Source organism: Arvicola amphibius, chromosome 5 (assembly GCF_903992535.2).
Source record: "Arvicola amphibius chromosome 5, mArvAmp1.2, whole genome shotgun sequence".
NCBI classification, from domain to species: domain Eukaryota; kingdom Metazoa; phylum Chordata; class Mammalia; order Rodentia; family Cricetidae; genus Arvicola; species Arvicola amphibius.
Genome location: NC_052051.1, coordinates 150,735,487 through 150,759,519, shown reverse-complemented (window position 1 = coordinate 150,759,519; position 24,033 = coordinate 150,735,487). Strand labels below are relative to the sequence as shown.

At 44.6% G+C, this 24,033-nt stretch overlaps 1 protein-coding gene across 1 annotated transcript in view; it reads right to left on the bottom strand.

Moving 5' to 3' along the window:
* Pstpip2 (proline-serine-threonine phosphatase interacting protein 2) overlaps positions 1–24,033 on the bottom strand; it is a 75,322-nt gene that overhangs the window by 26,503 nt on the left and 24,786 nt on the right. The window contains exons 2-4 of the mRNA XM_038331180.1: positions 11,317–11,417; positions 5,314–5,391; positions 3,126–3,160 (exon numbers count right to left, since the gene is read on the bottom strand). Coding sequence (XP_038187108.1) covers positions 3,126–3,160; positions 5,314–5,391; positions 11,317–11,417 — 214 coding nt within the window. The remainder of the gene's footprint in view (positions 1–3,125; positions 3,161–5,313; positions 5,392–11,316; positions 11,418–24,033) is intronic.

Sequence of the window (24,033 nt, the reverse complement as noted above, 5' to 3'; positions counted from 1 at the left end):
CAAGGAGGGCAGCCAAGGTTACCAGTTAATAACCTTACGTCCTGAGATGGATGCCAGTTTTAATTGTCAACTTGGTACAACCTAGAATCACCTGGAAAGGAAGTTTCAATGAGGGTTGGCCTGTGGGTGTGTCTGCAGGTGGTTGTCTTAAGTTAATTGATGCAGGAAGATCCAACCTACGGTGAGCAGCACCATTCCCCAGTCAGGAGATCCTGATCTTAAAAGTGGAGAAATCAGCTGAGCACAAGCAAGCAAAAAACCAAGCACATAAAAATAAAAAGGAATCATCAAATTTGATTCTCTAGCTCTTTTCATGGTCCCTGGGTGCTTTCTATCTCTGGTCTCTCATGAGCCTAAACATTTATCAAACATTCGTGCAACATTTTAGCCTCTGAAGGTTATTTTTCTTTATAACAGAAAGGAAAGAAGGAAAGAAAAAGCATTTTGCTCAAATTAGGCTGGGTGTGGTTTGTGTACACTTTTAATCCCAGTACTTGTGAGGCAGAGGCATCAATTGAAGAGAAAAGAAGGCATTGTCTATGGAGAAGGTGAAAGGAGTATTTATTTATGCGGCTTTTACACCTATAATGTATAGCATATACAGTTTGGTTTCATCTCACTGCTTTTGTGACCCCTGCCCAAGGAATACTGTGAAACCAATCCGCCTCTGTCTTTAGTGGGCCAGAAAGAAATTCTTCATCTTGTCTGGCTGTAGGTCACAGAACCCAGTTCTCTCCGGAGGGGCCCCACCCCATGCCCAGCAGGTAGACCTAATCCTCCAGAGACCTGGAAGACTCTGAAGAGCCCAGCTGGCTTTCCCTCTCAGTCTGTTAATGAGCCTATCCAGTGAAGGCTCCGTAAAAGTCAAAACAGACATGGCTTTGGGAGCTTCCCTAATAGCCAAGCATGTGGAGATTATTGGGTGTTGCTCATACCAACAGAATGGCATGGCTGAAGCCTGCTGAGTCCACTCCTAGAGAGTGTGCTCAGAGAGGACTTAAAAGCTCCTCACGCCCCTCTTCTGCCCCCTCGCCTTAACCCATTGCCTTTGAAAAACCCTTTATTATAAACCGGGAAGGGTAATTCTTTCCCTGAATTCTGGGAGCTACTGTGGTAAATGAATTGAAGGAGATGGGGGTTGTGGGAACCTGGCCCTCAGCCCTTGGTGGGTACTGGTCTAACAGGTCTAGGAGCCTTGGGGCAGGAATCTAAGGTGGGGACTGAGCCCTCGGGCTGCAGGATCTGATCACCTCCAGGATGAACGTGAGACAGTTGAACTGGACTAGAGGACACTGGCTAGTCTCCGCTGCAGACGAGATTGCTTAGTTGCTACGGGGGGAAATCCTCTCAAGTGATGAATGGGTCAGAAATCTCCTGTGTTATGACACAGTCACACTCTTGTATGACAGAAGAGGAAACAGATAGCAGAGGTTCTGAGTGGGAGAGCGCTCAGCCAAACACAAAACACTTCAAGTATAAGTCATACACACTGTGCCTTTTGACACCTTTCATCTGGAAATCCTCTATGAGGAAAGACAGAAACAGAAACCCTGGGGAACACTGAGCTAGGCAGGACTCCCTGAAGAGCATCACGACACGTCTCAACCCAGACCTCCCAGATCCTGGTTGTGAACACATTACTGTAACTAATAAAAATCTGATGGTATAATTCCCAGTCAGATCCACAACCAAAGAAGGACAACACTAATGGACATGCCAAAGTGGGAGAGAAAAGTCCATGAGGCCCACACACTCTGGACTGGAGAAACATTGCTGATATCCATTGAGAGAGCAGGTCTAGGGTAGTGGTGTGTGGCCCCACGTGCCAAACGACAATAGGAGGAAAGAATGACCAGGTAGTAAGTTCTTTGAAGACTGTCGTAATCAAAAATGTCTTGTAGAGCTGAGGCCATTGGCTATAACCACCGGTTGAGCAAATCTGACAACTTAAGTTAGATTCCTAGAACCATGAAAAAGTTCATATGTGTGCCGCACATCTGAGATCTAGAACTCCCGGTGAGATGGGAGGCACTGAGTGGAGAAATTCCCAGAAGCTTGCTAGTCAGCTAGCCTGGAGTATGCTGTTAGTAAAAACAAGAGAGAGCCTGCTTCAACAAGGCTAAGAGCCCCCAGAGTTGTGCTCTGACATCTCCACTCATCTACTCTTACACACATGAATGCACACACTAAAAAATACAGATTTCTTCCACATAAAAATGACAAAAACGTCTGGAAATCTGGGAGACATGTCAAGACAGTTACAGCATTGCCCTAGTGACTGAGGTCCTGTGTAAGTGTCCCTGGGAAGAAAAAAGTCACACACGAACATAAAAGACGTTGGGTGAGTCTGTCAGAATCAGGTAAGGTACAGACAAGCACTCATGGAATGATATCTTTGAGTTAAAAACAAAGCAGGAGCCGGGCGGTGGTGGCACACGCCTTTAATCCCTGCACTCAGGAGGCAGAGGCAGGCGGATCTCTGTGAGTTCGAGACCAGCCTGGTCTACAAGAGCTAGTTCCAGGACAGGCTCCAAAGCCACAGAGAAACCCTGTCTCGAAAAACCAAAAAAAAACAAAAACAAAAACAAAGCAGGACAGAGTGTTCCCACATGGTGTTCATCACATTTGGAACTTAAGAACACACAGAATCTCAGGCCCTACTCCAAACTCCCTGAGTCAGAAACTCAGAAGGACCCAGGAGTCTGTGCTAAGTACAACTACCCAAGGGGCAGGTAGATGTGAGATGTCTAGCTCAATTCTGCTCTGCAGAGCTACTTCTCACCTTACAGTTGTGCTAAATCTTTCCACCCAATGCTAAACTACTGCTGAAAACAGAACTTGCCTCAGAAGAAAGACACAGAGCTTACCAATAACAGAAAACACAGTTTGCACTAGGGGTTGGAGTGATGGCTGAGCAATAAGAGGACTGGCTACTCTCCCAGAGAACCCATATTCGAGTCCCAGAATCCACATGGTATTGACAGCCACTGTAACTCCAGTTCAAGAGGATCTGATGTCCTCTTCTGGCTTCTGTGGGCACCAGGCACACACATGGTACACAGACATATATGCAGGCAAAACACCCAGACACATAAAATAAACACATTTTTAAATAATTAACTTACGCTGCTTGAAGACCTCGAGGGCTCTCTTCAAGGTACTGAAAAACAAGCACATATACAATTTCAATACTGGAAGTCAAGTATATAAATTTATTATAATGTTTTCACATGCTTCTCTTTGCCTATATCTTCACTATAGGCTGCAGGTTCACTTTTGCCCTTGAGCTTCAGAAAACAGTAAAAGACGAAACTTCTTAAGACCAACCTCCTCAATTCCAGGCATAAACAGTTCTGCACTGTCTGCCCCGGGTAGAGCAAAAAGCAAAACCTCTGCATTCTCTCTTCCCCTGTAGCAATATAGGAATCTGATCCCTTTCTCATAAGAACAAGTTGTTGTTTGAATATGAAAGCAAGGCAATTAAAGAGAGAGCTCAAATCCTAGTTCACACCTTGGGTGAGTGTCCGTGGAGTGTGTGCATGTGAGTCGAGACAGCATCTCACATAGCCAGGCTTGCTATGCAGCTGAAGCCAGCCTTAAACTCCTAAGACTCCGGCCTCCACTGCGCATGTGCAGTGGATGTGAGGATTGCAGGCTCGCATCAGCATGCTCGGACCCTGGCTCTTAGCTGACTCCTTTTTCAGAAAACCATCATAAACTTTTTATTCTGAGATTGAATCTCACTCTGTAGCCCTGGCTGTCCTGGAACTCACCATGTAGACCAAACTAACCTCGAACATACAGAGATCCACCTGCCTCTGCTCCTAAGGGCTGGGATTAAAAGTGTGTGCCACTACACCCAGGATAGACTTGCTGATCAGAAACTGTAGGGCAAGCTTACTCCTTTTTAAAATTTTATCTTTTAATTGAAAAATAAACGTGTGGGGCTGGAGAGATGGCTCAGAGGTTAAGAGCATTGCCTGCTCTTCCAAAGGTCCTGAGTTCAATTCCCAGTAACCACATGGTGGCTCACAACCATCTGTAATGAAGTCTGGTGCCCTCTTCTGGCCTGCAGGCATACACATAGACAGAATATTGTATACATAATAAATAAATAAATATTTTTTAAAAAATAAATAAATAAACGTGTGCATATTTGCCATGTGCAACATGATATTTTGAAATCTGTGTGCACTGTGGAAAGGCTCAATAAGGTAATTAACATACCCACTGCCTCGCATCCTAACTGCCTTCTGGAGTGGTGTGCTTACCGTCTTGTCTCGGTTCTTAAGAAGGATGCCTTGCTGCCAGCTACAGCCACACATATATCTCTTGAACTTCTTTCTCCTAACTAAACCCTTAACACCTTTTTATTCCATTTTCATGTGTGTTGTACATGTGTGTGAACGTGCATGTCTCCACATGTGTGGGCATGTATTTGAATGTACTTGCATGGGCATGTAAAGACCCAAGGTTGAAGTTGGTGCTGGGAATCACTCTCTACTGCTCTTCTGCTTCATTCTCGGAGGCGGGGTCTCTCAATCACAGAGCCATGCCCCAGCTCTGAAATCTCCCTAACCTTGGCCCCAGCCCCAGAGGGTTATATTCATATCTGATTCTTTTTCAAAATTTCTAGAACATTTCTAAAAATCTCCTCATTTAAGCTTTTAATTCACTGCTTTATAAACATATCCCACATACTGGACGTTTTTAGATCTGTTCATTACAGCACGAAATATATATATATGCATATAATATATATAATTCTGCTATCTATTGCATTGTTGAATCATAGTCACAGTAACTTGTGTGTGTGTGTGTGTGTATGCATGTACCTGTGTATGTGACTGTGTGTGTGCATATGTGTGTGCATCATGAACTAAATGTTGGATCTCACTGTGTTACTTCCGCAAGGATCTGTGTTCATGTCTGTCAGGGAAGCAGGTGGCCTTGTCCAGGGCCACTTTAAACTAAATCTGTTTGCGTTCGAGGCCAGCCTGGTCTACAAGAGCTAGATCCAGGACAGGCTCTAGAAACTACAGGGAAAACATGTCTCAAAAAAAAAAAAAACTAAATCTGTAGCTTAGCATTCTTCAGACTGCACTGAAAAACTTGTGGTAACTTGGAACCACAGATCCTGTGTCCCATTCAGATCCATGAAAAAGACACAGAGTTTTCACAATTGGAAACAAGGAAGAAAAAATGATAAACTCTCACAATCTTACATACTGCAACTGTCACTCGGTTGCACTTACTGAGACAATGGGGCACTGGGCAATGGTAGCCTAGAGTCAGAAGGACATAGGTACCTACTTGATCTCGGACTGTCCACATGGCTTCTTCCTGGAGAGATTCAACAGGTCTTTACCATATTTTTCTTCAATTGCTGCCCTAGAGGGAACAGAAGAGAAGGTCATAGGTCCTACATAGAGTTCTTAGCTAAGACACATAAGACACTGCCCCTTATGAAAGCTGTTCGTTTACGGTAGAAGTTCAGAGGTAATGTCACTGCCTAAGATATAAGCCTCAGTAATTTAAGAGAGAGAGAGAGAGAGAGAGAGAGAGAGAGAGAGAGAGAGAGAGAGAGAGAGAGAGAGGAAGAAGAAAGAAAGAAAGAAAGAAAGAAAGAAAGAAAGAAAGAAAGAAAGAAAGAAAAGGGATAAAGAAAAGGAATAAAGAAAGCAAGCAAGCTCAAAGCCAGGCATGATGGAACACCTATAATCTCAGAACCCAGAACCGGGAGGTAAAGACAGGAAGCCCAGGAATCACCATCAACCTTAGCTACACAGGGAGTTTGAGGCCAGTCTAGTATATATGAGATCTTCAACATAAAACTAAAGGAGAAGGCTAGAGAGATGGCACATGGTTAAGAGCACTTGTTGCTCTTCCAGAGGACCTGGGTTTAATTCATAGCACACATTTCAGGCAGTTCACAAGCACCTGCAACTCCAGAGGATTGGACATTCGCTTCCGGCTGCCTTGGCACCCATACACACACACACACACATACACACACTCATACACATACACACACACATACACACACATACACACACATACACACACACATACACACACATACACATACACACACACACACACACACACACACACACACACACACACACACACACACACCTCTCGATCACCAGAACCCAGACTTTAAAAGGCCAGGTATGATGACACAAACTCGTGTTCCCAGCACCAGGGAGTGGGAGACAGGATTCCTGGGTTCACTGACCAGGCAGTCTACCCTACCCAGGAAACCTCAGGACAGCGAGAGAAATGTCTCAAAGGAAGGGGAGCAGCAGCGGCAGCAGCAGAAGCATGGTGCACATCATTTAACTCCGCACTCGGGCAGCAAAGACGGGCAGATCTCTATTAATTCAATGCTAGCATGATCTACACAGCCAGTTCAAGAACAGTCAAGGTTACATAGACTCTACCTCCAAATAATAAATAAGTAAATAAATGATAGATGGTGTCTGCTATTGCTGGTCTCCACACACACACACAGGCACACACAAGCATACACTGCACAAACACATAGATACACACATTAAAAGAACCTCTATCAAACAAAGGAAAAAAATTAAAACTAGATAAAAAAAACAGAATGAACGATGCATAAAACGATTCCTGATCACCCTAGAAATCAGAGAAATACTAATTAAAATGAACTTTATAATAAAAATAAAATATTTCTAGATAGATTTATTTTATGTCGCTACAGCATGTGTACAAGCATATTCGGCGAGACCCTGAATGGGGGGATGGAAAGAACACACTGGCACACACCCGTAATTACATTACTGGGATGCATGGAGTTTGCTGACCAACCAGCCTACCGAAACCGTTAAGTTCCAGGTTCAGAAAGAGACCCTGTCTCAAAAAATAAGGTAAAGGGTCAGTGAAATGGCTCAGTGGGTAAAGGTGCTCGCTACCAAACCTGATAAAACGAGTTCAACCCCCAGAACCCACGTGGCTGAAGGAAATAACTGATTCTCCTTCTGACCTCCAAACACACCACACACACCACACACACACACACACACACACACACACACATACACACACATACACACACCACAAATAAAGAATAAGCTATGCTGAGACCGTAGTATTACTTTACTTTGGTATTAGAACCAGCAAGAACTAAACATCAGCCTTCAAAAGTTGTCATCCAGCTTCCCAAGTGTATTGTGCGCAGAATCGAGCAGAGCAGCCCTGTCTCTTGTCCTCCATCCTCCTTCCTGCATGCTCTTGAAGGGCTCTGAAGAACCCCATGGCTTCCAGAAGGAGGCTCTCTAGCAATGAGGCAACACTGGGCAGGAACCCCACCCCCAGCAAGCACAGCGGTCTACTCTGTGGAGAAAAGGGGCAGCTTTACTGAAGTGAAACTCGGGAGTCATGCTTGGAAACCAGGGGAACCACCATTGGCATACAGAGGAAGCATAGGGGAAGTGATGGCTTCTGAGGCCATAGCCAGGGAGGAACTACCAGGACTTTGTAGAAATCCCCTTTGACTGGAGGAACCTTTACCTAGATCACTACCCACAAACCACCCCAGGGTTCCTGTTTATCAGTTTGTCTTTTTTTTTAAAGATTCATTTATTTTTGAATTTATATGTATGAGTGTTTTTCTGCATTTATGTCTGTATGCCATGTGTGTGCAGAGCACGTAAAGACAAAAAAAAAAAAAAAAAAAGAGGGGCATCAAGTCCTCTGGATGTGGAGTCACGGATGTTTGTAAACTACCACGTGGATGCTGGGAATGGAACCTTGGTCCTCTGCAAGGGCTGTAAGTGCTCTTAGCCTTTGAGCCATCCCTCCGGCCCCTAAGTTGTCATTTCTGGAACATCCATTGCCTGCCAGGCATCCTTCTGGGTGCTCTGAACACTGGAAGACTGGAACGGAAGAGCTGCCTAGTAGCGCGGGCAGGTATGTAAATCAATACTGTAATTTACTACAACAGGGCTATTTGAAAAGGTAGAAAACACAAGACACAGAAGAGGGGGTTCTGCTCCTCCACTGTTAACTGCTGATTTATTTTTTACTATAGAAATTAATTCATGTTGGCTGTAAGGCAGACCAGGGTTCACTGTGACGTCTCCCTCTGCAGTGTTTTCTCTCCCTTCCGGCTCTTCTCGCCCTTCCTTCTCCCTTCCTCCCTGTTGGTTCTCTTTACTTTCCAATCTTATTTGTTCCCATGCATGAGGGAAAGTATGTTCTATTTGTCTTTCTCCGTCTGCCCTCTTTCGCTTAAACGTGATGGTGATCTCCGGTTTCACTCGTTTCCTGAAAAGCCAGTGCTCGACGAGAAACGCCTCTTCACAAAGCCCTTCATGCTCACCTTGACCTCTCCGTTCAAATGTCCCAGACCAGGAATAATAATCTGCGTGCCAGATTTCCTTCAACAACTCATGGGCAGCATAATTAGACACAGCCTTTGCCATCAGGCCTGAAAGCAATCTCTGCTGACTCCCTGCCTGGAGTTCGAGGGAGCCCCAAGTCAGAGTGGGTAGCCAAAATGGAATCTTTTGCCCGAGTACCTAATATTTAACCATTTTAGCTTATTTTGCTACATATTCCCCCAAATAGTGCTTCTGCTGAGTTATTAACTGCTTTGGAAGATCCAGGCTCCTTGCTCTGAGATTTTACAAAGCATGCGTACTGACGAGGAAACAGACATCTGGAGAGATGCATGTCCCTGACAATGACCAAGGAAGAGGGACCAGAAGAAGAAGTGATTAGACCCTAGTCCTAGTGCTCTTTCCTCTCTGGGTCTCAACTTCCTGCCTGTCATGGGCTGTCCAAGTCTACTCCCCGTTATCTCCGACGTACTGGTCTTTGGAATAGGGGCACTACAGATGTAGATAGCTAAGACGAGAGCAGCCTGGAGCAGGGCCAGCGCCTAATCCATCATCGCAGGAATCCTCACGAGAAGGTGAAGACACAAGCCAAGACCTCCCTGTAGTAATGAAGGGGGTAGGGACTATGGGGATGAAACACAAAGACTCCTAGTGACACCAGAAGCAACACAAACCACATTCTCCCTAGAGACTCCAAGATAGCAAGGTCCAGTTCCCACCTGTCCCATAGCGCTCACCTTCTGGTGTCTGAATGAAGTCCTTCCTCTTACCACCCGGGGCTGCTCACTGCCACCTCCAAGACTGCCCAGCTCCTACAGCTGTCAGAGCCACCTTTCCTGCCAGAGCCCTGAAAGGTTCCCCTCTTCCATGAAGTTACCCCAGAATTTTGTTGCTTCACATGGTTTGATTGATTGATTGATTGATTGATTGTATTTTGCCAATTCCTAATTCTGTTTTTTTTTCTTCCAAGACAGGGTCTCAACTATGTAGTTCTTGGTTGTCTTAAAATCATTAAGTAGACCAGGCTCACGGATATCCGCCTGTCTCTACCTCCTGAGTGCTGGGATTAAAGGCGTGCGCCTCCACAGCCTGGCTATTCTGCCAATTCTTCTTCTTTTTTGGGGGGAGGGGGGTCGAGACAGGGTTTCTCTGTGTTACAGCCCTGACTGTCCTGGAACTCATTCCATAGACCAGGCTGGTCTTGAACTCATAGAATCCTCCTGCCTCTGCCTTCCAAGTGCTGGGATTAAAGGCAAACACTGCCACCACTTGGTTTATTTTGCCAATTCTTAATTTGTCTCTTCAGAGCTCTTGAATATAGTTTCTTAATATAATTTGTGTGCTTGCTGCATTCTCTGTGCTGTTATATTTATAAATCTTATTTTTCAAATTGGTTCCTAGAAACTTTTGAACAGGCATCAATGTAGAAGAAACGTGAGTGTCAGAACTGATGTTTTAACGTTTATAAACAGATTTGCTGAGGAGACATTACATCACCCAAAGTAGAACTTAGCTAAGAGGGCACTGCCTCCAAAATACACAGAGGACAAGAAGTATACTAACCAGGTCTGTTGAGATCAGTGAAATTTAGGATATTAGGATGCTGGTGTTTGTTACAAAGATGGATCCCCAATTAGGTTTCATTCCCATAACAAAAGAACTAAATTACAAAAGGCATTAGGCTCGTCTCCTTATCAAAGAACACAACTCTAAGGGGTGGCTCAAGAGGCCTCACAGGCCCTGGCCTCCCAGTAAGTCCCCTGTGCCCTTATCCGGTAAAGCATGCTTCTGCCAAGTGGGCAAGCTGACCCCAGGTAACAACTCTTGGAAAAGTACAACACTGGTGTACTAAATAATTCTGGCAATATCTTTGTTGTGTAAATCTCTCATCTGCCCAAGTGGCCAGTCTCATGTCTCTGTCAAAATGGTTTCAAGTGTGACCTGGACTGGACCTAAACTTAAGGATGACAGTGTGTGTGTGTGTAGAAGGCTCAAGCCTAGGGTGTGGATGAGTTACTAAAACCATCTACGCACGATCAGTTCCCCCATGGGCATTAGCCAGAGCTGGATACACGCTATGCTAAAACAAAACAAAACAAACAAAACCTTTTTTGAGAAGGCATATTAATATTTGTTAAGGAATATTATTTTAAGGTGTGTGACTTTTGCTTATGCTGCATTTGTTTAACTCTGAGAAGCTGTGATTCTTTGTCTAAAACACCTGATTGGTCCTAATAAAGAATTGAACGGCCAATAGCGAAGCAGGAGCAAGGATAGGTGGGGCTGGCAGGCAGAGAGGATGAATAGGAGAACTCTGGAGAAGGAGGAGCAGCAACAAGACAAGGAGGGGAGGATGTCAGGGGCCAGCCACCCAGCCACCCAGCCACCCAGCCACCCAGCCACCCAGCCAGCATGGAGTAAGAGTGGAAGTAAAATATAATGAAGTAAGAAAAGATAAAAGCCCAAAGGCAAAAGGTAGTCTGGCTAATTTAAGAAAAGCTTGCGAGAAACAAGCCAAGCTAAGGCCGGCCATTCATAACTAAGAATAAGCTTGTGTGTATGATTTATTTGGGTGGGGCCCTCAAAAAGCCAAAAGGGTAAAACACCATACAACCAATATTAATTCTAGGATAATGCCAGTCACTTCTTGGGATGGTTTCATACCCTGTAGCAGAGGGTCTTCAGAACTAGTGAACACAGTCAAAAACAACAAACACAGGGTGAGATGGCTCAAGGGTGAAGTGCTTGGGGGGCAAGTCTGAAAGCTGGGGTCCGATCCCCAGAACCCAGGTAAAAGTCACAAAGTTGTCCTCTGACTCCCACGTACACACTGCAGCACATGCATGCCTGCATCCTAACAAGAAATAGCGTTCTATAAAAGAAAGAAAACCAATTCCCAGTCTGGGAGTGGGGACGGGGCATATTGAAGGCCTGAGTGTCTTACCGTTCTTTTAAAAAATCCTCAAATTCCTTGCAGTTCTTGCGGCCATTGTTCAGGTGCTGGATGATGCTGTCATAGCCGATAGTGCTGAGAAAGTCCGTGTTCTGGAGGAATGAACGGCAAGGCGTCAGACCAGGAACAAGCATGAAGAAGGGATAGGGCAGAAGGGGCAGGAAGCCGGCAATTGGGACATCACTGAATCACTTTTACAAAGATATGTGACCCAAGTGAGTACAGAAAAAAAAAAAAAAAAAGCAAAAATAAACAGCTGGGAAGAGGGGTTGAAAGGATGAAACTGAAGAGCCACAAAGCAGCAGGGACCAGAGAGGAACAGAGACTTAAGGGTGAGGCAGACTCAAGTCCCTCCATGGGCCCATCCACTCCTAAGTCAGGACAGGAGAGATGGGTGGAAATTCCTACTCCAGCCTCTTGCTGGGAGCACCTTCTCATTGCTCTGCAGAAACTTCCTCGGGCTACCAGGCAGCGGTGGCGCACACAGTTGGATCTCTGTAAGTTTGAGGCCAGCCTGGTCTACAGACTGAGGCTACACAGTCAGGGCTACCCAGAGTGTGGTAGTTTGAATGTAAGTGACTCCCATAAAATCATAGGGAGTGGCACCATTAGGAGGTCTGACTTTGTTGGAGAAGGTGTGGCCTTGTTAGAAGACATGTGTCACTGTGGGGGTGGGCTTTGAGGTTTCCTATGCTCAAGATACTAGCCAGTGTCTGAGTCTACTTCCTGATTAATTTTTAAATACATTAGTAAATACAATCTGAAGATCTGGCAATCACCCAACAAGAGCATGACATCACAGGGAAAATCTGTGATGTGTCAATATTCTCTTCCTGGTCCACGGCATTCCCTGGAGAATCGACCACAGTTGGTCCCTACTCTTGTCCCATAAGTCTGAGGAGGCAGGCAAGCACAGAGAAGCAGCTCCTCTCAAAACTAGAATGAAGTACCAACGAGGCATAGGGGTGAGGAGAGAGAGAGACAGAGACAGAGAGAAAGAGACTGCCTGAAGCTACAGGTCCATTTTAATCAGGGGCTAAACAACAGTCAGTTTGTCCTTAAACCTGCCTTAAACCAAAGACCCTGACATCTCCCACAGCCAGGAAACCCTCTTGAAGGACTGGAATATCCACAAAAGGAAAGTACAAGGCAAGTGAGAAGGAAAGCCACAGAGTGGAAGAAAGTGGCCACTGACCCAAGGGACTCATGAACTGGGGTCTGGGCCAGCATTGCAGGCCCTAGTTTGGGGAAAAGAATATTCAATTTTTAATTAACAACTTCACAACCCCCTCTTCAACACAGTATTTACATTATCCTTTACAAAATCCATAGCCAGCCTCTCTTCCCTCTTCTGAGTTCTCTGAATTTGGCACTCTGTATTGCTCACACACAAATTTCTGTTCCAACTCTATTGAATGTGTCTTGAGTTTTATTCAACACTGTCACTGCCCCTGCACCCCTCACAGAAAAATCTCCCTTAATGTTATGTACCTCACAGGCCCTACGCAGAAGTGTGCAGGGTGAGATGTCTCCCATCCTAATACATAAGGACACGACAACAAAACATACCCCCTGGGAACGTGAACAGAGGAATATAGGCTCATTGTCAAAGTCATTTTGTAGACAGACGTCTCCATTGCTACCCATCAAGAATGCTAGACTTCTATGTGCTGTGACATCTGGGAGGTGGTTTCCCTTTTCTTAATTAAGGGCACAGATAGTTTAGGTCTGGTGGGGCAAGGAAGCTAGAACAGTTTCCCGAAAGTACAGACCTCCCAGCTGCAAGGCTCAAAAACAAAACAGAACAGGCGTCCCATCACTCTAAACCAGTGAAGAAAGAGAGGCAAATGAGAACTAAGAAAAGAGTTTCCCAGAAAAAGCAAAGCACCTGGCGCCAGCTCCAAAGCAGCAGAAGACTGGCGTGTGCTGGCCAGAGAGCATGAGTACCAAAGTGAAGGATAGACAGAAAATGGGAAGGTGAAGCAAAACAGAGCAATGCACATGCAACCCAAGATAGACCAAGTCACACAGCACCAAGGGAAAGAGCCCGGAGAGAGCTCAGCGGGCAAAACACCTGCTTCACACAAAGTGTGAAGAACTGAGTTTGGTCCAGGCACCCACATGAAAGTCAGGGGTCGCGGCACGTGCTTGTCACTGGCAAGGTAAGGATGAGCAGATCCCTGGAACTTTCTGGTAGCAAGCTTCAACTGCTCAGCAAGCCCCAGCACCAGACTGTCCCAGTGAGAGAGTGTCCCAAGAAGCAAGGTGGACAGCTCCTGAGGGTAACTGCCAGAGGCTGGCCTCTAGCCTCCATACACACAGGCATCTATACATCCACAAAGACGCGAGGGATAAAGGTCAGGAGGGAGGGAAGAAGGGGGGGGGACAGAGAAGGTGAAGTGAAGTGAAGGTGGGCAGAAAATAAAAATATAACTAGTGGGGCTGCATGCACAGAAATTAAAAATAAATCTTTTAAAAATAAATGCAAATAAGTAAGTAACAAAATAAAGAAGAAATTTCTAAGAGAGCATCACTATCTGCCATTGGAAGTGGGAATTCCAAACCCCTGACTCCAATCCTCAGGCTCAGAATCAGAGCCTTCTGTACAAATCCACTCCTCCCTGCTCCCAGCTCCTCTCACGCCATCCTCCTCTCTCATCTCCAGGAGGAACGATGCACATTGCTACCCCAAGACCTCTCCACACACTATTCCCCTAGTGAGAAGGGCATGTCTTCCTCCTTGATTGAATCCTACCTCTGCTTCAGAGCCTGTTCAAATCCCACTTCTCTTAATAGCATCTTCCTGGAAGAGTTTAACTGTCTTCTGTCCCTCTTCAGAATGCCTGGAGGGTCTAGTGTTGCTTGACTATGCATGTACTGCTTAGTGTCATGAAGTGTCATCTTTTTCTTTCTTTCTTTAGAGTCCAGGTCTCATTGATTCTCAGGTTGAACTAATTGACACCATACCCAAGGATGTCCCTCAGCTTCTGATCTCTCTGCCTCAATCTCCCAAATTCTGGGATTACAGCCATCACACCAGGTTTACAGAGTACAGAGGATCAAACACAACCTGTGCATCCTAAAGAAGCACCACCAACAGAGCTACATCCCCAACCTTAGTTATATTTTTTAATAAAATGGTTAAAACATCATAGGTAATGTGGACTATGCACAAACTTTATCATTCACATTAATGGCTTTTTGACATATATCTTAATTTCATACCAACTACACACAAAATACTAACAAATCTATAAACCAGCCCGAGGTTGAGTACTTGCAACCAGACAGCCTACCATTCATCCCAGGGAGTCAGTAAAAATAATACATATAAAACAAACACATATGTCCAAAGAAAGTTAGAGGTGAGGACAGTATATAACATGGCCATATGAAGAGCATGTGTGATGAATACAGTAGGAAATACAGGGTAAGCTAAGTCAGAAGGGAAGCGTCAGAAGTCAGCAATGTGGGAGTGGGTGGCAGGTGAGGCAGGGTCTTGCCATATTCCCCAGATGGGCCTGAAACTGACACCCCTCATAATTTAGCCTCCCAGGGTTAGAATTAAAGGTATGTATCACCACTAATGGCCAAGATATAAGATTTAAGTCAATTCCTTTAAAATAACCAGGACTCATGTGAAAAACAAAAATACATTTCCAATAAAATGACAATGAAAATATCAGAATTTGCCTGTATAATGGCACATGCTTTTATTCCCAGCAGGGAGTAGAGGCAGGGAGTAGAGGCAGGTAGATCTCTGTGCGTTCTAGGACAGTCAAAGCTACACAGAGAAACCCTGTCATGAAAAACCAAACAAAACAAAGAAGGAAATATCATGAAGTCTACTAACACCACAAAGAAGCTTCAAAAGAAACAGATATGAGTAGCTCCACAACTTTAAAGAAACATAAAACTTAAACCTCTCTCACAATGAAAGAAAACTGACCCAAAGCTGGGTACAATGGAGCATGCTTTTAATCCCAGCACTCAGGAGGCAGAGTCAGACAGATCTCTGTTGAGTTCAAGGCCAGCCTGGATTACACAGCAAGTTCTATATACCAGTCAGAGCTATATAGTGAGACCCTATCTCAAAAAAACGAAGGAAAGAAAAGGTGTAGGAAGGGAGGGGAAAGGGAAGGAGGGAGAGATGAAGGAAAGAAAAGAAAGAAACAAAGATTTTAAATATCAGAGTAACATAAAAAGCACAAATTATTCTGGAATAAACACTGAAGTTGTGAGATTTACTGGGAAAAAAAGCATTGCTGATATAAATGTAGGGAGTTGTAAACAAAGGCAGCCATGCATCTTATTTGAAGCAGGGAACACTGTTACAAAGTTGATTTTCTCCCATCTTCTCTACAGATCCCACATAATTCCATCAGAATCCTAAATCCTCTTCTATAAATAACTGCAAGAGTTACAAAGGACCTGGACTAGGCACAAAACAAATTTTGGTTAGATTGTTTGAAAAATATAGCCAGTGTCAGGCATGTTAACACAGAAGTGTCATCAGCACTTGGGAAGTGGAGGCAGGATCAGTTCAAGAACAGCCTTGACTACATAGCAAGTTCAAGGCCAGCCTGAGCTCCCTGAGACCCTGACATAAAAGCTGAAGGTTCAGACCCCCTGACTTGAGAACTTTCCGTAAAGTCACGATAATCAGAATTCACAGTAGGAACCTAAAGATAAACACGTAGGTGATGGGACAGAAAAAGACACAAAAATAGACTCATTTGTCTATATAACCAACTGACTTTCAGCAAAGGGGCCAAAGTGGCTTAATTCTTCGAACAGATGTTCCTGGAACAACTGCATAAGCTAGGAGGGGAAATCTACATTCATTTTCTACTGTACACAAAGGCCAATTTGAAATGAGTGTGCATTTAAATGTAAAGCTAAAATACAATGTGTTTTTGGAACAAAACATAGGAAATGATCTTGAGGGACTTGAGGTCCTCAAAAAGGAACCATAGTGGGCCTCAGAATGGCTCAGTCTATAAAGCGCTGGCCCTGAAAGCTTTGAGGAACTGAGTTCCATCCCAGAACCCACATACACATACTGGGGTGGTATTACACTTGTAATGCCAGCACTGGGAAGGCAGAGACAGATGGATCTCTGAGGCTCACTGGCCAGTAAGCCTTGCCTAAATAGTGAGCTCCCGGTCAGTGAGAAACGCAACCTCAGAGGGAGAGTGTGGCATTCCTAAGGATGACACCAGAGGTTGGTTGTTTGTTCTCCACGTGTATATATGTGCACACACTCACCTTCACGTGCATGAACATGCAATTAATATACATACATGTTTATTTTTTTGTAAAGACTTAATTATATGTAACCTTTTCTTTTTCCTTTCTTTCTTTTTTTTTTTTTTAATTCTCTGTGGAACTGCCATGACCTTCCTGGAGCTTGCTTTGTTGACTAAACTGACCTTGAACTCATCATGATCCTCCTGCCTCTGCCCGCCAAGAGCTGGGGTTAAAGGCATGCACCACCAACACACAGTGCATATATATATATATATATATATATATATATATATATATATATATATATATGTTAAAGGAACTATAGTGGTTTGGGGAACTTAGTAAATCTCCCAAGGTCAGAGGAGACTGGGCACATTAAGGATGGTATGGCCATAGATAGACTTAGCAAATCCTTAGGGGGAAGAATTCTTAAAACTAATGGTCAGAGATTTAGCATGCATGAGGCCCCAGGCTTGCCCTGCAAGGACCACAAAAGAATAAGAGTAAGTCCACATATGTCTGTTAATATTCCCTGTTAAGCGTTTCTTCCGTACTGTTCATTTGTTTCGAGTTCTTCTCCATTATTTAAAACACTAAGCAGACAAATTAGCAAGATAGCTTAGGGGGTAAAGGGACTTGCCATCAAGTCTGGTGATCCGAACTCTACATAGATAGCAATCATGTGCACACATGCACAAAACAATAATGCTTTTTAAAATAAAGGAGAAATTAATTTATTTTTAAATTAAAAATATTGGGCTAGTGATTACTGTGGCTTAGTTGGCAGAGCACTTACCTAATATGTAGACTCCTGGATTTGATAGAGATAGATATAGAGAGATGATAGATAGAATAAATCAAATTATAGACAGACAGACAGACAGACAGACAGATGGCTGAAGAACACTGGCAGTTCTTCTAGAAAACCCAAGATCAATTCCCAGCATCCACATGGCAACTTACAGCTGTAACTCCTGCTTCTGGGGACCTGACACACTCTTCTGACCTCCTTGGGTACCAGGAATACATACAGTGCACATACATAAATACACACAAAACACTGCATCTAGCTTGCCTTATTGGTTTGAAGCAGGGCTTCTCCCTGTACCCAGAGCTAGGCTGGTGCCCAGCAATCCTCCTGTCTCTATCCCTAAAAGTGTTAGAGTCACAAGTATGCATATGGCCACACCTGGATTTTCATATGGCTACTGGGGATTTGAACTCATATCCTCATGGGTTTTTTTTTTGATTGATTTTTACTGAGATCTACATTTTTCTCTGCTCCCCTCCCTGCCTCTCCCCCCGCCCCTTCAACCCTCTCCCAAGGTCCCCGTGCTCCCAATTTACGCAGGAGATCTTGGGTTTTTTTCTACTTCCCATGTAGATTAGATCTATGTATGTCTCTCTTAGGGTCCTCATTGTTGTCTAGATTCTCTGGGATTGTGATTTGTGGGCTGGTTTTCCTTGCTTTATGTTTAACCACTATCCTCATGTTTATATACCTAACACTTTTACCTGCTCACTCATATGCCTAACCGTGGCTCTGTATTTTAAATTACAGTTTTAAGTAGTTATTAGTGACATATAGAATGGTATTGCAAACCTTTTAAACCCACCACTGGGGAAGAAGAAGCAGGCAGATCTCTGTGAGTTCAAGGCCAGCCTGGTCTACATAGCAAGTTCTAAGCCAGAGTTACACAGGGAGAGTCTATGTCCAAAAAAAGTTGGTCAACTCACCATGTTGCCTGTGTGTGTGCGCGTGTGCGTGTGCGTGTGCGTGTGTGTGTGTGTGTGTGTGCGTGTGTATTCCACTCCCAGTGTTTTGATAACCTCTTGGTAGAGTTTCCGATGCTTTTGCCCCTTCATGGAGGGAGACCTGGTAGAAAAGGTGTCCTGGAGAGAGGAGAATATGCAGAGGGCTCCAGAGCTGAGCTGATCTTTCCCTTGAAGATGGCCTATTGCTGGAGGCCATCACACCCATGTCAGGCACCTGCTTCAGGGTGTCATCAGCTGACACTGTGGCGGGACTATCAGAAGCAGCTGCTCCAAGCTCATCCGCAAGGGGAGGGCCCTGGCTGCAGGCCCAGTGTCCTCTAAGTGATCTCTTTATGGCCGCTCCCAGTTCAGCTGCCTCAGAGCTTGTCACTAAGGACTTGGTGCAGAGAATCTCTGTGCTTTATTCTCTGTTTATGCGGGGTTGGAAAACTTTCTTCCAACCTCTGCCCATCTAGTCCCATCTGCCTTTTACGCTGCAGAATTTCCCACAATCAACGGCTCACCAGCAGGTCTTGCTCTGGTTTCTAATTCTGCCACGTATCATTTGCTATTTTAGTATAGCTTGGAAACGGATGACCGATAAACAAGAGCATTCAATCTCCCATTCAGGGATGGAGGCAGGAGAGAGGCCTCAGGTTATAAAAGTAGCATTGTATATTGCAGGGAATTTAGACAGTACATAAAAATGCTAAGACGGCAACTACTCTCCACATGTGGGTGCATATTCCGATCCCCCCACCCCATCTCTTCCGAGACAGTGTCTCACCAAGTAGTCTAGATTAGTTTCCAGTTCTAGTCCCTCTTCCTGCCTCAACCTCTGGAATGCTAAGCTATTGCCACCACACCTGGCTTCATCTGCTTTTCTTGCTTAACATGTTCATGCATAGCATAGCGATTTTCCTGTCTTCTGCTTTTATTTCCAATCCGCTGATGCTGCTATTTCCATTGACCCGCTGACTTGAGAGGAGGGCCATTTACACATGTGTGGAGGTCAAGCATGGCTCTCACCTACAGAACACTGTCTGAGGGCTCCAGGGTCAAGGTGAGAAAAAAATACGGCTGTAAAATAATGCTGGGGCAGAAACTGGGGTGGGGTACCACTCCTGCCTTCATCTATTACTATTTCATTTGAGAAAGCTGAAGGACACAGCCTCTATTTTGACTTTGACCTTGTGTTTGGGAGAATGTGGTGGAAGACACAGATCTCAGTTTTCACATCGGCTAAGGCTTCTCTGACACATCTCTAGCTGATTATGACAATCAGTTCTGAATACATAATACATTATGTTTATCCCACCAGTATCTGCTTTCAGCGAAGAAATCCTTACGTTCTAGACACATTTCTTTGCTTATGCGGCTAGTCTTGAACTGTTTTTCTGAATATGTCTTCAACTCATTTAGTCTAAGAAGGACTTGAAAACTCAAAGCACTGTATATTTTAATCCTCCCCAAATCTCCCATATTCTGGTCTAGCCAATCAGTCAACAGACAGATAGAAATATTTGCCCAAAGTCATGTGACTTGCAAATGGTAGACTTGGAGTTTAAATTCATGTTTCCCTTTCAGAACCACAAATAAAAGGACTTAGAGGCCAAAAGCTGGATAGGATCCTGAGGACCAGAGTTCAGGTCCTAGCACTCACATAAAGACAGGCATGGTAGTCTGCCTATAATCTGAGCTTGGAAGACAGAGATGGGGAGGACCCAAGGCAAGCTGGCTAGCTAGACTATGCATATCAGCAAGACCAGGGTCACTGAGACCCTGGCTCAGTAAATAAAGCCAAGGTCAATCAAGGACATCTGACATCCATCTCTGTCCTTCACACACGTACATGTGCAAGCATACCCACCCCCATGCAAACACTATACATATATGCCCACATACCACACGCATATAAACAGAAAAATAAATAACTAGAAAGAGCTGTGTGGCCAAGTGGCTTCAGCAGACTTCAGTCTGTTTCACCATACAGATTTTTTTGAGCCTCGGCTTTTTGTCCTGTACGATGAAGACAAAGGGTAAGATGGCTCAGCAGTAAATGCACTTTTCCCCCAAGGATAACAACCTCAGTTCAATTCCTGCTCCTCCAGGGCAGGAGGAGAGAAATGACTCCCTTAAGTTGCCCTCTGATCCTCCATATAAAGGCTGTGACCCTCTTGTAAACACCCATACACACATAGACATACAATATATATTCACTTAAAAATAAAGGTATTTATACTGTAAGATTACTGCAAGGCTTGAACAAGATATTCCATTTATAGCTGGTAGCCCTAATTGTTAATATTAATCAACAAGAATTCATCCATAGTTGCAGAGTCAGATCCACTGGGGTAGGAAACAAAAAGAAAAGGAAGGTCAAAGGTCAAAGCTGAAAGTACGAGGAAATAAATGAACTTTGCAGCCTTTATCCAAGTCCAGGGTTGTCCCTCAGGAGTTAATAAGTAACTGAAGCATTCTGATGCCACTGCTGGTGGACAGTTGCAGTCTTTGTGGCTGGAGGCAGCAGTGAGAATATGGCTTCCTGTGTCTCATTTCTCCTCCTGTGAGCATGGAAATGTTTCCATCACGCTGTGTTTATGAAGCATGCTGTGGTCTTCGATGCAAAGCACAGCGCATCTGTGCCCTCTATGCCCAGGCCCCACACAAATGCAGCCTTTGTACGAGGTGCCAAGCACCTGGCCTCCCTGTTCCGGGGGGGGCTCCCTAGGCTTCCAAAAGGCACCAACGCCAATTTGCATGTTTTACTCAAAACTGGAGGTTTTAAAATGAAATGTAAACCATGGACAGTCTTCTCCAGGCTCTTCCCTTTGCTGGCACCGTTCTGCCATCTCCCCATCCTGCTCCGCATGTTTCTACTTTCTTCTTGATATCTCCTCCCAGCAGGACCCATTACGATCCATCTGTTTTCTGTTTCTTGAGGTAACAGATCTCAATGCCTTCCAGACATTGGAGGGGTAAACAGGCTCACTGAAGCTTAGAATTAGCAGGCCCAGACTGGGACTCAGGAATCTCCGTGGTTAACAGCTGCCTGGGTGGTGATGGCCGAAGAGGCTCTTGGAGCTTGTGCCTGGAGATGCTATGTGTGGTAGACGTGACAGGTGTGGACTTGAGACGTAGCACAGGACAAATGTGAGGATGCTTGATGTCATGCTTGTAGCCCCGATGGTGAGACGGTGGCTCCATGAGGTGCAGGCCCCATTTGCCTCTGATTTGTTGTCTGTGTCTTCTGCCCACAGGCCACACGACAGGTGGGAAAGGTGGGGAGGGGCACAGAGAGAAGTCCTGAGAAATCCATGCAGCACGGTGCACAGGTTGGGCAGCAACTGGGGGTTCGACGTATACGCCTCAAAGACTGAGTAAAAGCCAGAGAATTATGAATGCTGCCGTTCCTAGACAGGAGTGGGGAACACACGGACTGCCCCGTGGCCCGTGCACAGGGAGACTGTTTATTATTAATTATTATTATTATTATTATTTTGGCCCAGACAGCTGCTACATGTGGCACACATAAGCTCACTGCTGGTTCTGGAAAGGTTTCTGTCTTTAAGTGGCTTCATGGTAAAGTGATAATCCATCCGCCAATGAGAATGTGATGCCCTTCTGCTGTGCTGCACATTACTGAGTCTTGCCTTCCGGGTCTTTGGGAGAGTTGAAAGGCACATGGCCCTCTCTGAGGGGATCCCTTAGAGCCCAGGCCTGGCTCCTCGGCTTTCCAACTTCCCCTCACTCTGCCTCTTCCTCCTCATCCAGGACTCAAGGGAGGATGCATTCATTAGGTCTTATATTCTCTCTGATAACAGCTTACCCCCATTATCCCTCTGAGTCCTAATTTTGTTTTGTCTTTTTATTTGTTTTTAAGGCAAGATCTCCAATTTTTTTTTTGAGACAGGTTTTCCCTGGCAGTCCTGGAACTCACTCTGCAGGCCAGGGCCAGGCTGGCCTCGAACTCGCAGAGCTCCGCCTGCCTCTGCCTCCCGAGTGCTGGGATTAAAGGCGTGCGCCACCACAGCTATTTTGCCTTTTCATTTCTTGAAGTGTAATATATATAAAATGAAAAATACAAATGTAATTTTTTTGAAAACTCACAATCGTACAACTTATCTTTTTTCCAGAATGTTCTTTCCTGGCCCCTCCCACTCAGCTCTAGCAATCTCTCCCTGTTCTTACACCATTGCAGTTCTTATTTCCTTTATAATAGAGCCACTAGGTTTTTTTTTTCCTTTTTTTTGTTGAGTTGTGTTCCACTGTATGAATATGACACAAAACATTTATCCATTAGTCAGTGGCTATATGTCTGATTGTTTTCAATTTGGGACTTTGTAAGTAAAATCCCCACAAATACACTTGTAGGAGTCTTTTTCTGCTTGTGTGTTTTCATCCCCCTTGGGTAAGTGCTTCCAGGTTGAGCTCTGGGTTATCAGCTGTGAGTGTGGTCAGCCTGCTGAGACCCTGATAAACCCTTCTTGGAAAGCCTGCACCGTTTCGTGCCCTCTCACATAGCACACGAAGGCCCTGGTGGCCTCGCACCCTTGTTTGTGTCAATACTGACTTTCCCTTTCCAATTTTTCATTTTTGTTTGGTTGGTTTTGAGGGCAGGGTTGATGATATGACTTCACGGTATAGCCAAGACTGGCCTCCAAATGGAATTCACTATCCTCTTGCCTCAGTCCTCCAAGTACTGGAGCTACAGGCATGTACCTCTGTGCTTAGTTCTTAAAATTCCAGCCATTCTTTGTGACTTAAATTTGAATTCTCCAGATAACTCCGATGTTGAGGAATTTTTCAAGGACTTTTTGGCAAAAGAAATCTTTTTTTTCTATTCTTTTCTTTTTGTATTTGTGGTGTGTGTGCTTGCAAAGCTGCATGTTTGCATGTGTGTTGAGTACATCTCTGAGTACCTATGCTGTATTTGTGTGTGTGCCTGCCTGTGCCCATGTATGCACATGGGCACATGTATGCACATGGAGGCTCAAACTTGACCTCAGGAGTCTTCCTCTATCACTTTTTGCCTTATTCCTTGAGGCAGGCTCTCTCAGTTGATCCCAGAGCTCATTGATCTGGCTACCCCCCCCCCCCCCCCGCCTTCTAAGTGCTGAAGTGCAGGTGAGCCAGCCCATCCAGCTGACATTTATGAGGTTCTGAGGATCCAATCTCTCATCTCTCGCCTTCATGCCCACACAGCCAAGTACTTCTAACCCCTGAGCCATCTCCCAGCCTGAGAGAAATATCTTTTATAAAGGGTATTTCTAAGATGTTCAAATATTCTTCCAAGTTTTCATTGGATTGCTCATATTTTTGTTAATTCTAGAGGTGTTAATACATTCTATTTATGAGTCCTTTGGCAGAGATATTTTTGAACACTTTTCTTCCTGTCTGTGACATCCATGGAGTTTCTTTTTTTTAAAATATTTATTTATTTATTATGTATACAATATTCTGTCTGTGTATATGTCTACAGACCAGAAGAGGGCACCAGACCCCATTACAGATGGTTGTGAGCCACCATGTGGTTGCCGGGAATTGAACTCAGGACCTTTGGAAGAGCAGGCAATGCTCTTAACCACTGAGCCATCTCTCCAGCCCCCATGGAGTTTCTTGATAAGCTGTTTTCATGAGTAAAGATTCTTTTTTTTTGTTTGTGTTTTGTTTTGTTCTGTTTGAGACTGGTTCTTGACACAG